This window comes from Silurus aristotelis, assembly GCF_946808225.1.
Source record: "Silurus aristotelis genome assembly, chromosome: 15".
Lineage (NCBI taxonomy): Eukaryota > Metazoa > Chordata > Actinopteri > Siluriformes > Siluridae > Silurus > Silurus aristotelis.
Window position 1 is genome coordinate 17,705,179 of NC_139588.1, and position 15,116 is coordinate 17,720,294.

General features: G+C 40.7%; 2 protein-coding genes across 5 annotated transcripts in view; one reads left to right on the forward strand and one right to left on the reverse strand.

Moving 5' to 3' along the window:
- The window catches only part of ints9 (integrator complex subunit 9), a 28,472-nt gene extending 21,844 nt beyond the window's left edge, over positions 1 to 6,628 (reverse strand). Inside the window, exons 1-7 of the mRNA XM_083562289.1 lie at positions 6,480 to 6,628; positions 5,827 to 5,954; positions 4,136 to 4,196; positions 3,955 to 4,017; positions 2,428 to 2,567; positions 526 to 612; positions 133 to 253 (exon numbers count right to left, since the gene is read on the reverse strand). Coding sequence (XP_083418415.1) covers positions 133 to 253; positions 526 to 612; positions 2,428 to 2,567; positions 3,955 to 4,017; positions 4,136 to 4,196; positions 5,827 to 5,954; positions 6,480 to 6,488 — 609 coding nt within the window. The 5' untranslated portion in view covers positions 6,489 to 6,628. The remainder of the gene's footprint in view (positions 1 to 132; positions 254 to 525; positions 613 to 2,427; positions 2,568 to 3,954; positions 4,018 to 4,135; positions 4,197 to 5,826; positions 5,955 to 6,479) is intronic.
- A 62-nt stretch (positions 6,629 to 6,690) lies between these two features.
- Positions 6,691 to 15,116, forward strand: part of kif13bb (kinesin family member 13Bb) — a 37,481-nt gene continuing 29,055 nt past the window's right edge. For 2 of the 4 annotated variants that reach the window (XM_083562188.1, XM_083562189.1), the window contains exons 1-4: positions 6,738 to 7,291; positions 9,689 to 9,791; positions 10,074 to 10,167; positions 14,622 to 14,634. In XM_083562188.1, the coding sequence (XP_083418314.1) occupies positions 9,722 to 9,791; positions 10,074 to 10,167; positions 14,622 to 14,634 (177 nt within the window). In that variant the 5' untranslated portion in view covers positions 6,738 to 7,291; positions 9,689 to 9,721. Of the gene's footprint in view, positions 7,292 to 9,688; positions 9,792 to 10,073; positions 10,174 to 14,621; positions 14,635 to 15,116 lie in introns of all 4 variants that reach the window. The other 2 variants (XM_083562191.1, XM_083562190.1) reach the window with 2 other exon arrangements.

The window sequence follows — 15,116 nt, forward strand, 5'->3', positions numbered from 1 at the left end:
TTGTCCGTCCCTACTGTCAACAAATGTCCAAAAAACCAGACGGTTACTAGAAGATGAAAGTACATCTGAAAGATTCGATGCTGAGCAGGTGCAGTGAAAGCGAATCGGTGTGTGATGGATGCAGTGGCGTACCACTTTCTGCGAGTAGCCCACCAGCTGCACTTTACTGAGAGCAGAGTTCACTTCCTGCATGCTATAGCACTTCTTCCACGACCACACCTCCACTGCGTCCTTCAAAGGCCCAGGCAGCATCCTAAAAGCGCGCACACGGCACAACACGGCATCGATTTAATGCAGCAAGAGTAAACGGGTTGGGGGGGGTTTTGAGGTTTCATCATCATGCATATTTATAAATGCTGATATTTCTCATGCGGGTAAATGTGCAGAGATGTCATAGAGCATTTTTAATAATTCATTAGGCATTAAAAACAAGCAATTTGATACTCTAGACATAACTTTAATGGGTTAAAGTGTTATATACAGTTAAACTTAATCTTGTTTTTTTTTTTCAAACAGATTTTATACCTTTGTATTTCCTTGTTCTTCCAGCAAGTGGCAGTCTGAGCCTTTGGAACTCTTTCCATGAAGTTAACCAGCTCCTCCATCAGCAGTCTGTCACCAAGAAAAACCAGAAATGAATTTAAGCAGCAACTTTCAAAGGTTAATAAGATTTCGTATATTTATCAGGTTAATACTATAGAGTGCAGAGTTTTAGGTTGCTTTCAAATAGAATTTTTTCCCCCCAGCTTTTCTTGCAAATGGAAATAGTCAAGTCAAGTCAAGTCAAGTTTATTTGTATAGCGCTTTTCACAACAGACATTGTCTCAAAGCAGCTTTACAGAAAACAACAGTGAAGGTGAATGGTGTGCGTTTGTCCCTGATGAGCAGCCGTGGCGACAGTGGCAAGGAAAAACTCCCTTAGATGATATGAGGAAGAAACCTTGAGAGGAACCAGACTCAAAGGGGAACCCATCCTCATATGGGTGACATCAAAAGTTTGGTCATAAATCTTTCAACAATACAGAACAATTTGTGATCATCATAGATCCAGCATCAGCTTCTCCATGCCAGGGCCTTTAAACACTCGGCATCTACTTCTCCATGATCATCCATAGGTCCATAATCTTCACGAGGTGGGACGTGACTGGAGCTGGCCAAACCTCAGGAAGCCTCGGGATGGGGAGAGAAAGAGAAGCAGTGGAGAGGAATTAGCGTAGCTGCTGTTCATGATATTAACAGCACAAGTTGATAATGTGCATGTGATCAGATGTTCTGGAGCACAAGGTTGTGATGTGATGTGTGTGATGTGTGTTATGTGTAGGCTTTGCTAAAAAGATATGTTTTTAATCTACACTTAAACTGGGAGAGTGTATCTGAACCCCGAACACTGTCAGGAAGACTATTCCAGAGTTTAGGAGCTAAATGTGAAAATGCTCTACCGCCTTTAGTGGACTTTGCTATTCTAGGAACTACTAGAAGCCCAGAGTTTTGAGATCTCAGGGAGCGTGACGGATTGTAGCGTGTTAAGAGACTGGATAGATACATGGGAGCCAAACCATTTAGTGCTTTATAAGTGAGTAGCAGTAGTTTGTAGTCTATTCGAAACTTAATAGGAAGCCAATGTAGGGACGATAAGATTGGGGTTATATGATCGTATTTTCTTGACCTAGTAAGAACTCTTGCTGCGGCATTCTGAACTAACTGAAGCTTGTTTATTAATGATGCAGGACATCCACCTAGTAATGCATTACAGTAGTCTATTCTAGAGGTCATAAACGCATGGACGAGCTTCTCTGCATCAGATATAGATAACATATTTCTTAGCTTAGAAATATTTCTAAGGTGAAAGAAGGCTGTTTTTGTAACTTGATTGATGTGATTTTTAAAAGATAAGTTGCTGTCTAAAACAATTTCTTGGCACAGTTACTGTTTTTCAGTACGACAGAGATAATGGAATGTCAGCTTGCAAGTTTGATGTGAAATGTAATGACACTGTAGTTGTATTTAGATTTAACTGTAATAAGTCTTCAAATTTGCCACTTCTAACTAAACCTTTAGATTGTTTTTTTTTATCTACTGATTGGTGGATGAATTTGATTTCTTCTGATCTGTTTAATATTGGATTGGGTTTTTATTGATAAGTTTCAAGAACTTTATGTTATATCCATTTGTCTCCATGTTTGCTCTCTCAGGTTAAAGACAACTGCAAATGATACACCCTCATTGTTTAAACAGAGGAATTGGGTGTACATGGTGTACACAAGAAAGCAGGATATCCTGTCTCATCATATTTCAGTCCAGGAAACATCTGGAAAGCCTGACTTCATGGTGACAACCCCAAGGTTTCCATGTTGAGCAGTTGGTCAGAAATCACAATCGTATCCAAGTTGTTTATTTACAACGGGCTGTAATTGAGATGCAAGCTACCTGCCGATCTGGAAGGTGGGCTCGGTGGCGTAAACGGTGCCTGAGAAGCTGGTGCGCTCGGTGATGTAGGGCAGAGCCATCATGCAGTGATAGTTAGAAATCAGGATGACGTCGATAGTCGACAGGTCCAGCAGCTCTCTCTGGAGGGAAGAAAATACCAAACCTTTCAACCTTTAAATCTTCACGTAAGAGCGTTCTATCGATGTTCAAATATTGAGCTTAAAACCATATTAGTTTTACATGGAAAAAAACACCTGCTTCTTCTGCCAATCAGCCAATTGTGTAGCAGCAACACAACTGCACATCTGGCACAGGTTAAGAACTGTGTAAATTAAACATCAAAATGCAAGGCAGGGGGAAAAAAAAGTAATTTCAGTGATTTTGACTGTAAACTTTTGAGTATATCAGAACCTGCTTATCTCCCATGGCCTTTTTTTTAGGTTTTCACCACTCTTTGCAACCATGGTGAGCAGAAAAGCCTCTCAGCATGTGCAACTTTAAGATGGACTGACTTCATCAGAAGAAGCACATATCGGCCCCACTCCTGTCTGCCATAAAGATAAATTTGAGGCTATGGTGGGCACAGGCGTACTGAACATTAATGATGCATTTAGGTGTATGTGCATTCTAATAAGTTGGAAGTGAGGGGAAACTATGCAAGTATGGAGGCACTACATTTATATTAATGGCATTTAGCAGACACCCTTATCCACAACGACTTACGAATGAGCAGTTGAGGATTAAGGGCCTTGCTCAAGAGCCCAGCAGTAGCAGTTTGGTGGTGCTGGGATTTGAACCTATGACCTTCCGATCCAGAGTCCAGAAGGTACAGTCTTCTTGGTACAGAAGACGTAAAACAGTTCAACTTTATTTTAATTGAAAAATCCTCTCTTGCACACTCTTGCAATCTGGACAGTTTGTTTCTTTAAACTTTCAGTAGAAATACTTTGCCATTCCTCTTGTAAAACTATGAAGATTTTCTTCACTAGTTGGATATTTCTTTCTGGCCTTGTGGTGCAGTGACTGGACAAGTTTGCTTGAGGGTGTGAGGCAGTTGTCTAACATCATCTCTCCTGTTCGATGACTTACACAAGTTCTTCTGTCTAATTGGGCTCATCAATCCACAGAACCTTTTCCCAGTCATTCAGTGTCTAATTCTTGTGTGTTTTTACACTTAGTTTGTTGCATATAAACAAATGTTAACTGCACCAAACATCTCATACCTCATGGTGAAATCAAACTGAAAGAAAAGTCCTGACAGGAGCTTTAAAAACAGAACTATAAAATGTTTATTTATGACTCGTGAGGAACTTTGTCTGAATAATATTTTATATTTAGCCTTACTTTCAGGGGAAATGCGGTAATATGTGCTTAGTGTTATCTTTTGACTTATTACAAATGTTGGACTTTGTTCAAATGCAGATCCGAGAGAAGAATTGAGATAATAATTACACAGTTCCTAATGATTATTACTGTCACTAATACATATTGGTTACATTACTATTATCCAACAGGCTTGTCACGTACCTCAGGAAGACAAAACTCTGGCTCGGAGTCCACAAACACACGACCGGCGCACTCCTTTAACTCCTTCCAACACAGAGCAAATAAAACATGCCGAGCGTGCAGTATGTACAGTCTTATATTCAATACAGATTTTACTGCATGTGTAACAGCAATCATTTAGAAATCATGATAATATGCTCACTTTCTCAAGGTTCACTGTTCCATCCTTGGAGACCCATCCTGGGAGTCTGGACAGTCTTGGACTGAAAGATGGCAGAAAAACGAATCGTTAACTCCTTTGATAGACTTAATGGAATATACTTATTATCTTAAAAATGTGTTTTCATGACTAGTTTATCATTACTATAAAACAACAGGAATGGGTTTGAAAAAATTGCCATAGATCCATAAATACTTATGTAACCAGTTGAGAAATTGGATTTATTGATAAATTATACACAATTATTGCCGCATTATTAATTGTTGGCAATTTATAGTACTCCATACTTTCTGTAATAACATTTACTTGCTTAATATACAGCAGATCAGATCAGGAACTCACTTTAAAAACAACCCTGTCACTAAGGTTCTAGATCAGTCCAGTTCTTTAAATGCAAGATTTTTAATGAGAGAAACTTCTGGAAATCTAAACCTGTGCAGAAATTTCTAAAGAGCTGAGAAACTTTGTTAAGGGTGTCTGAGCAGGAAGACTCATTTAAATTTTTGGCATTTGGCAGACGCCCTGATCCACAGCGACTTGCATTTATGACTTTGAAATATTATTTCTACAGCTGAGCAGTTGAGGATTGAAGCCTTACTCAGACTCAGGGGCAGTCACAGCTGCTGAACGAATTCTATGTCTGGTTCGAGGTGTAGAACAACAAGGCGGTGAGGAAGACCACCCCTCCTCCCAGTGACCAGGTGCTCTGTCTAACCACAGCTGAAGTGAAGTGAAGCTCAAGAGGGACCTCAAGACCCAGCTTCCACCCTCACTGGACCCGATGGTAAAGTCCAAATCGCTCTACGGACGATGACATCTCCACGACCCTTTATTTGGCCCTTACCCACCTAGACAACAAGGACGGGCGAATGCTCTTCCTTCAACACAATCATCCCTCAGCACCTGATTGAGAAGTTGAGCCTACCGATCCTGAACACCTCCCGCTGTAACTGGATCCTGGACTTCCTGACTGGGAGACCTCAGTGAGTCCAGATCGAAAACAGCATCTCCAGCACCACCACACTGAGCACTGGGGCACCTCAGGGCTGTGTGCTCAGTCCACTGCTGTTCACTCTGCTGACTTATGACTGTGTAGCAATGCACAGATCGAATCATATCGTCAAGTTCGCGGATAACATGACCGTGATGGGTCTCATCAGCAAGAACGATGAGTCAGCATACAGAGAGGAGGTGCAACGGCTAACAGCCTTGTGTGGAGCCAACAACCTGTCTCTGAACGTTGACAAAACGAAAGAGATTGTTGTTGACTTCAGGAGAGCACAGAGCAACCATTCTCCACTGATCATCGATGGATCCTCAGTGGAGATCGTCAAGAGCACCAAATTCCTTGGTGTTTATCGGGTGGATAACCTCACCTGGTCACTCAACACCAGCTCCATCACCAAAAAAGCCCAGCAGCGTCTCTATTTCATGAGAAGGCTGAGGAAAGTTTGAATCGAAAATAAAAAGGTATTGCGTGGTATCACACATCCATGTTAGACTTCTAATCAGAATATCTTGAATTCAAATCCCAGCAATACCAAGCTGCCACATCTGGACCCCTGAGTAAGGCCCTTAACCTTCAACTCCTCCGCTGTATAAATAAGGTAATAATAAGCCGCTTTGGATAAGCAAAAAAAGCCATAAATGTGAATGTAAACAGTGTAACTGACCTGTGCACCAGAGGCAGTGGGAGGAAGCACAGAGCTGAGCTGGTGTCCAGCCCACAGTCCAGCATGATGGTGGTGCATTTAAACTTGAGGACATTGCAAGGCAACGTTGGATGACCAGACAAACAATACTAGAATAATACAAATCATTAAATTTAGAAGAGATTATATGCATGTCCAGAAAAAAAACACAATCTCTAACAAGTCTGGGCATAAATCAAAATCTATATCCGGATTTTCTGTACATCTGCTTTGTGACAGTGACATAAATAAAAGTTTAATATAGAACAAAAAAAACCTTTACATTATTTATTTATGGAAACAATATGAACATATAACCAGAAAAAGCCGGAACTACTATTTCATAGTAAAACTAATTACAAAGTTAATATCAATCCTTATATTGTTTTTAAAAAAGGACGCGCAAATTGCTTTGCGTCCCAAATTGTTCTCCACAATCGCCTAGTCCCCTATGTAGAGGGTAGCAGCCTGCCTATATACACCATATCTAGTGAGCATACATAGTGCATATTCAGACATTTGAGACACGGCCTTTGCATTTAGCTTTGTTAGCCTTATAAAAAAGCATGCTCGAACTATTTTAACCTCACATAAACGTTCGAGAGGTGTTCAATAAATATATTTTTTCAACTCACCAATTTCATGTCTGATAACTGTTGTGATCAATTCGCACTAATCAGAATGTACTTTATATATTATATAGATTGATAGGATCTCTAATGGTTTAGCTGGGGGGGGGGGGGGGGGGTTAGTTCTTCTTCGGTTGTCTCTGCGCCTGGTTTTGAAAGCGCCACCTGCAGGTCAGGCGGAATACTGCGATAAAAAAAATCTCCACCCACTTGAAACAGGATAAAGAGAATTAGTTTGACGCCTAATGGGATTTGGGGGGAAGTTTAGATTATTGCAGGGCAAATGTGATGTTTTTCTTTAGAAAAGAAAAAAAAAAGATGAGCATAAGTAATACGCCACTTTTTTAAATAGTTAATAGGGGATAAACTTGAAAATGGCTGAAGAACAGGGAAATATTTTGTATTAAAATGAAAAAACAATAAAGGATAAATGCACACAAAAAAGGAATAGTTGAAACGTTTAAGTATATGCACATATATGTGCGTGTGAGATGATGATGATGATGATGATGATGATGACCCTGTTCTGTAAGAGGATCGAGCCACTCGCACCTGTTCACCGGAATCCGGATTTTCCAGGTTAAAATGTAAAATGGCGACAAAGCGGAAATGAACAGGTGGACATTCTCGAGCGTGACATAACCGTGATACATGTGATTTTTCCAAAGAAAGTGGAGTTTGTGTTGTTTGCCTCTGACTTGGATACACGCCGAACGGAGCAGCAGCTCAAGTCATGTGTTTATAAACTTTCCTCGGATCCCGTGAACAGGAGCGAGAAACTCCGCATCAACAGGCGAGGACACTTCCTTCACTCCCCGGTAACTGCACTGTGTCCTCTCTCTGTCTCATCACTCCAGTGTGTCGTGCAAAAGTTCACCTTTTGTGTTGTCTGTGTGGAAAAGTGTTGAAGCAGGACTGCAGGGTTCAGTCTTCCTCAGGTTTATTCTTACAGACTGGAATTAACCCTCAGTGTGTTTATTTTACCATATGGTCTAAAAGTGACACTTCTCTATATGCTGTTGTGTTGTAAATTAACTCATACCCTGTGTAACTACCCCCATACAGTGTTAAATTAACTCATACCCTGTGTAACTACCCCCATACAGTGTTAAAATAACTCATACCCTGTGTAACTACCCCTATACAGTGTTAAAATAACTCGTACCCTGTGTAACTACCCCCATACAGTGTTAAAATAACTCGTACCCTGTGTAACTACCCCTATACAGTGTTAAAATAACTCGTACCCTGTGTAACTACCCCTATACAGTGTTAAAATAACTCGTACCCTGTGTAACTACCCCCATACAGTGTTAAAATAACTCGTACCCTGTGTAACTACCCCCATACAGTGTTAAAATAACTCATACCCTGTGTAACTACCCCCATACAGTGTTAAAATAACTCATACCCTGTGTAACTACCCCCATACAGTGTTAAATTAACTCATACCCTGTGTAACTACCCCCATACAGTGTTAAATTAACTCATACCCTGTGTAACTACCCCCATACAGTGTTAAATTAACTCGTACCCTGTGTAACTACCCCCATACAGTGTTAAAATAACTCGTACCCTGTGTAACTACCCCTATACAGTGTTAAAATAACTCGTACCCTGTGTAACTACCCCCATACAGTGTTAAAATAACTCGTACCCTGTGTAACTACCCCCATACAGTGTTAAAATAACTCGTACCCTGTGTAACTACCCCTATACAGTGTTAAATTAACTCGTACCCTGTGTAACTACCCCCATACAGTGTTAAATTAACTCGTACCCTGTGTAACTACCCCCATACAGTGTTAAATTAACTCGTACCCTGTGTAACTACCCCCATACAGTGTTAAATTAACTCGTACCCTGTGTAACTACCCCCATACAGTGTTAAATTAACTCGTACCCTGTGTAACTACCCCCATACAGTGTTAAATTAACTCGTACCCTGTGTAACTACCCTCATACAGTGTTAAAATAACTCGTACCCTGTGTAACTACCCCCATACAGTGTTAAAATAACTCGTACCCTGTGTAACTACCCCCATACAGTGTTAAAATAACTCGTACCCTGTGTAACTACCCCCATACAGTGTTAAAATAACTCGTACCCTGTGTAACTACCCCCATACAGTGTTAAAATAACTCGTACCCTGTGTAACTACCCCCATACAGTGTTAAATTAACTCGTACCCTGTGTAACTACCCCCATACAGTGTTAAATTAACTCGTACCCTGTGTAACTACCCCCATACAGTGTTAAATTAACTCGTACCCTGTGTAACTACCCCCATACAGTGTTAAATTAACTCGTACCCTGTGTAACTACCCCCATACAGTGTTAAATTAACTCGTACCCTGTGTAACTACCCCCATACAGTGTTAAATTAACTCGTACCCTGTGTAACTACCCCCATACAGTGTTAAATTAACTCGTACCCTGTGTAACTACCCCCATACAGTGTTAAAATAACTCGTACCCTCTGTAACTACCCCCATACAGTGTTAAATTAACTCGTACCCTGTGAAACTACCCCCATACAGTGTTAAATTAACTCGTACCCTGTGTAACTACCCCCATACAGTGTTAAATTAACTCGTACCCTCTGTAACTACCCCCATACAGTGTTAAAATAACTCGTACCCTGTGTAACTACCCCCATACAGTGTTAAAATAACTCGTACCCTGTGTAACTACCCCCATACAGTGTTAAATTAACTCGTACCCTCTGTAACTACCCCCATACAGTGTTAAAATAACTCATACCCTGTGTAACTACCCCCATACAGTGTTAAAATAACTCGTACCCTGTGTAACTACCCCCATACAGTGTTAAAATAACTCGTACCCTGTGTAACTACCCCCATACAGTGTTAAAATAACTCGTACCCTGTGTAACTACCCCCATACAGTGTTAAAATAACTCGTACCCTGTGTAACTACCCCCATACAGTGTTAAAATAACTCGTACCCTGTGTAACTACCCCCATACAGTGTTAAAATAACTCGTACCCTGTGTAACTACCCCCATACAGTGTTAAATTAACTCGTACCCTGTGTAACTACCCCCATACAGTGTTAAATTAACTCGTACCCTCTGTAACTTCTTCATTTAGTTCATCAGGCCCTATTGAACTAATACAGATTGTTGAATTAACCCATGCAGCGTTAAATACAGTTATATCTAGTGTCCTGATTGAATGCACTACATCCACAGCACTCATTGTTCATGTGACTGTGACCTGGGATCATGGAGGACCCCCCAGTGTGCGAGTCCAATGTCAAGGTGGCCGTTCGGGTCCGACCACTCAACAGGAGAGGTAAGAGTGTTACGTCTTTATGGACAGAATCTATAATTTTATCTGTGATTCAGCTCTAGGAGCGTCATAGTGTTAGGAAGAAGAATTAATACATTGTCCCAAAGCTAAAAGCAAATCATAAATGGTTGCAGGATTTAATATTGCAGGATTAATATCTTAATATTACTGTTATTATTAATATCAGGATCTTAATAGTCTGCTTTCCACATATGTGCACTATGGCGGTTCGTTATCCCTACTCATTTTAAATGTGGGTACGCTGTGGGTTTGTTTTTAACACAGAGAGGGATCTAAAGACGAAATGTGTGGTCGAGATGCAGGGAAATCAGACCGTGCTGCATCCAACGGGCAGCAACCTCGGAAAAGGGGACAGCCGGTAAGAGCTTTCACGACACCCTTCTGTCGAAACATTTCATTTTTTTTTTATTTAACTGGCGAGCGCCTATATCCAAAGCAAATTACACCCGAGATGATGTACTGTACAAGAGTAGACATTTTAAGCGATCCCACATGACCTGCCAGAGCTTCTAAATGAGGTGCATCATAAATCGGAGGATAAAGATTTATGATGATCTCCTTCTTCGGAACTCATAGAATTTGCATAATAATTTAACATAAATCCCTTTTCCACGTGTTACTATATAAAACACTACTGTTGTGCACAGTAATGTTATGTTTATACATTCATGTGGTTTATCAGAGGGGTATCAAGGCATGTTATTTCGTCCTGTAGAGCTTTGTGAATAAGCATGAGAAAAAACAAGGTTCGTCTACGGAGGCGTAATTTATTCCCACTCACAGGACACCAAAATATTTGGCTCATTATATAGCTGTGTGTGTTTCTCTTGCTTCCATGTTGTCTGGTATTTGGTGTTTCTCCTCCCCATACTCGCCTGAATTCCACAGCGCTCAGCCCTCAGATGTCCTAGCAACGAGTGAAAGGTCAATGCAAGGTCGAGTGTTACTTAGGATACTCAAAGAGAAGAAAATGCGTGCTTTATTGGACAGTTTTCAACACTTATTCTTGTAGAAACAGGGTACTGTACTCTGTGTGAGTTATAGGAATATTACATTTCAGTTCAGTCAGTGTCTGTGTATGGTGTGGTCCAGTGCCCTCTGACTTGTCAGTCCCTGTGAAGGAGGTGTGGCCTCTGTAATTTATGGTTCAAATAAAGAAGGTATGGCCTCTGATTTGTCGGTCCCAGTGAGGGAGGTGTGGCTTCTATAACTTGTCAGTCCTGATCTGTGCATTGTGTGGCAACATACAACATAGATTTTCTGGGAATTGTTTCAGTTGAAGGACCAGAATATTTATTCACATTGTGTCTGAAATCATGTCGAAGTGCAAAATGGTTGTATTGTGCCAGAGTCCTGTACTTCTCACCTCCACTTCGAAGGTGATGTAATGTATATGTGACATATAAAGACACACAAAATTAACCCAACTATAAACCAATTTCTCACCCTGCATTTTGAATCCATACACGACCAGATCAGATACTATATTGCCAGAAAGTTTGCAGACACCTGGTCATAAGTATATGTGCTTTTTGAGGATCACATTCCACATTTAGTCCCAATTTGCTCATAATTCCCTCCACTCTTCTGGGAAGATGTTCCACTAGATTTTGGAGTGTGCTCGTGGACATCTTGAGATCTTGAGTGGTCTGCTATATCCCAATGATGTCCAGTAGGGTTTAGATATAGCAGCACACATAAGATCTTCCTCTCCAAACATTGCCATGTTTGGAGACATTGCCATGCTAGAACAGGTTTGGGTTTCCTCAAGTTCAAGCGAACACATAATTTTGTCCGCATCACAATTGTGTCCCTTCAGCGTTGTGGTAACATTTTGGAGAAGAACCACATGTAGTAAAAAAGGTGAGGTGTCCCAATACTTTTGTCACATAGTGTAGATGTAAACGGAGAAGAACCCCTCATCACTGTAAAACAAACACGAGCAAAAAACACATCAATAGACTGCAGTACAATCTAAAAGACAGCTTTTTTACTCCAAAGGTGCACATGTAGGAATCTTGCAAAATGTCTCACCACTCGAATACTTACGGAACGTTAAATTGAAGGACTCCATATGATCACTGAACTCTGCCGTAATCAAAACCATGTAAAATGCCATAACATCTCATCATCCCCACCTCGCTCTTACCATGGAAATGCTGACATTGCATAAAAAAAATAAAATAAACAAGCAAACACAGACACACACACACGTCACTCACTCGATATTACTTTCTCGTTATTCGAGCTGTTATACGAGCAGCCTTAAACACGGCCCTGCGTATATACCGCATATTCGCCCGACTGCGATTCCTCCTGCTTGTGCGATATCGCATAATTAATGGGCTTCAAAACAGTTAGTGGTGATATGAATGAAATTCTCTCTCATGTTATGCGATTTAGCAATTACTGAAGAGAAATGTCCAAAGACTAAAAAACTGACCGCTAATTTAGTTTAAAGCTCCAATTTGAAAGTACTGGATCGCACACTGAATGCATACACACGCCTCTCGTCTAGGAATAATGATAGACGCCAGTCCTCGGTGGATATTTGAGTCGTGCAGCTGCACCGTGTGTCACGACAATGACCGGATTGTTCGAATCGGATCGCTGTTGGATCTTTTATCCGTCCACAGCAGTTCATTTGTCACTCGTCAGCCTAATGCGATACATTCATTACGAGGCTGTTTTTGTGTGCGTCTCTATCTTTCTAGACCGCCTGGGAAATGCTAAGGCGTGACTGCTTACTAGGAAAAGGAGCGTCAGGAGTTATATATAACCATAATTAATGAAGGAGGATCATTTTTGCCAGGAGGAATTTTTGCAAAATCACTTCTTCTGGTTAGTTCTGAGTAAATTAGTTTTGTCTCGGGTAAAAAGTTCAAAGTCGTATCCGTTTCGATTCAGTGTTCGACTCATTAGAATGAATCACTTTAGCTGTTATTATTAATAGTAGTAGTATATTAAATGCAGGTCAGTTAGATGGGTATGGAAGTTTATAGACCTGCTTCTTCACCCCATTTTCACTCACTTCTGTTTTTCCCGCTGTTCTAATCCTGTTCACAGAGGGTGTGTCTCCTCACCTCAGGCCTGCCTTTGCTTGTCTTTTAGTACGCATTGTACATGTTTCTTTTATTGTAAAACCCCAACGTTATTAACATTTTCTTATCATCTGTGTAGTAGTTTTTTTTTCCCCATCCTGTCCAGACTCAAAACAGTGGTAATTCGGGTTTTTTCGCATTCATTCCTGTCCCTCTGCACAGACTTGCATGCTACTGTAGCTCCAAACAGGTCTTACAAGCTTAAACACGAACAGGGGTGTGTACCGTCAGTCTGCCTAAAGGAGAGGTACAAGGTATGATCAGAAAGTCAACATGTGGCATGACGTATGAAACGCTCTAGTGCCACTGACCATGACGGATTTTTCCACTTTTATCTAGTAAAAATGTGAATAGAACCTAATTACAAATGAGCAGTGCCAGTTAATGCTCGCTGGCCAACAAACAGCTTTCTGCAAGTCGGCTTGGGCTTGAAATTCAACTGAATATGTGCCAGCTATTTGTGGAATGTTCTTTATAACATCCAGCTCTCTCAGCCCCAAGTTATTTATGTAGGAGAAAGGAGTAACAGAGAGTAAAAATATGTAGCCTTTGCGTATATCTGCATTGTTTATATCATTAGTGATATTCGATTACACGAAAGCTCTGTGCGGTTTAATGCTCACTGATACCTGATATCGCCTCTGTGAAGTGAAAGTGAAGGGAGCCTTTGGGTTTCAAGTCAAGTTTATTTCAATAGCGCTTTTCACAACATTGTCTCAAAGCAGGTTTACAGAATTAACAGAAAAAGCTATTATAGATGACCCTGAAACAGACCCCCCCCCCCCCCCCAAAAGAGCAGGTTCAATTTCCTTGAGTCACTGCATAAGAATCAGAAGGCTGAGGGTTCAAAACCCTGCACAGCCATGCTGTTGGAGAATGAGCAAGGCCCATAAGCTCCAGAGGTGCCATAACATCATTGACCCTGTGCTCTGCTTTTCTGCGTTCTGCAACGTTGTTGTTATTATCGGCTTTCGGCTCGATCCCGAGCCATGCCGTCTTAAAGGATGAACAATCTATAGGAAGATCATGTGCAAGTCTAGTTATCTTAAGTCTGTAATTGTATCATGCCATAGTGTTGCTGGTCTTTCTTTTTCGCCTTATTCCTTCTGTTCTTCCAACCATGATGCCCTTCTCCGGTGATCGCTCTCTTAGTATGATGTGTCCAATGTAGGCAAGTCATGTTGACAACATTCTTCTCCAGCACCACATGTCGAAGGCGTCGATTCATCTTCAGTCTTGTTTCTTCGTGGTCCAGGTTTCCTATCCGTACCTTACCACAGAAAAGACCAAACTGCGTATAAGCCGTGTCTTTGTCAATTGTGAAATGTTCCTCAATTTAAAGACCGTGTCTCCTGACTTTGTTGTTGATTTGCCCATAGCTGTTCTCCATTCGTTTATGTGACAAAAAAGGGTTTTTTTCTTCTTCTTTAAAACACAACAGCAACTGTGTGTCTTGCATTGTGTCAGTAGTCTCTCTCTGTGTAATGTTTACTTAAAGCTCAATCTCAAATATTGACTTTTTATGCAGAAAAGCAGAATGAGGTGGATGTTTTTTCCAATTACTGTTGAGTTAAAGCTGTATAGTGCAATGAACATTATTATTTTTTTTTTTTTCTTCACTGCTTTAATTGTTTTTTTTGTTGTTAATGTTGTTTCATGATTTCATAATTTGTTCATTCTAATGACATTGTATCTCTTTGATCTCTTTCAGGAGTCAGCCCAAGGTAAGACCCCCTAATCAATCATTTGTGTGGATTTGTCTGGTGTTATATTGAGGAGAAGATCTGGAAAAGTTTGATGCACAAATACTGATATGGACTAAAGTCTTAATTAATTTATGCGTTGTACTGTATATGATTAAGCTACACTATATGCACAAATGTTTAACGACACCCCAAACATATTTGTATATGCTTTTTAAATCTCCCAGTCCACATTTAGTCCCCATTTACTGTTCGAATAACCTTCTCCATTCCTCTGGGAAGATGTTCCCACTAGATTTCGGAGTGTGGTTCTGGAGATTTGTGCTCTTTCAGCCTCAAGAGTGTTAGAGTTTAGGTTCTGATGCAGGGGGAGGAGGCCTGGGGTGCATCTTCCAATTCATCCCAAAGGGGTTAAGGTCAGAGTTCTATAGCAGACCACTCAAGGCCACCTAACCCATGATATAAATGATATCTTCATGGAGCTCACTTTGCTCACATGCTGG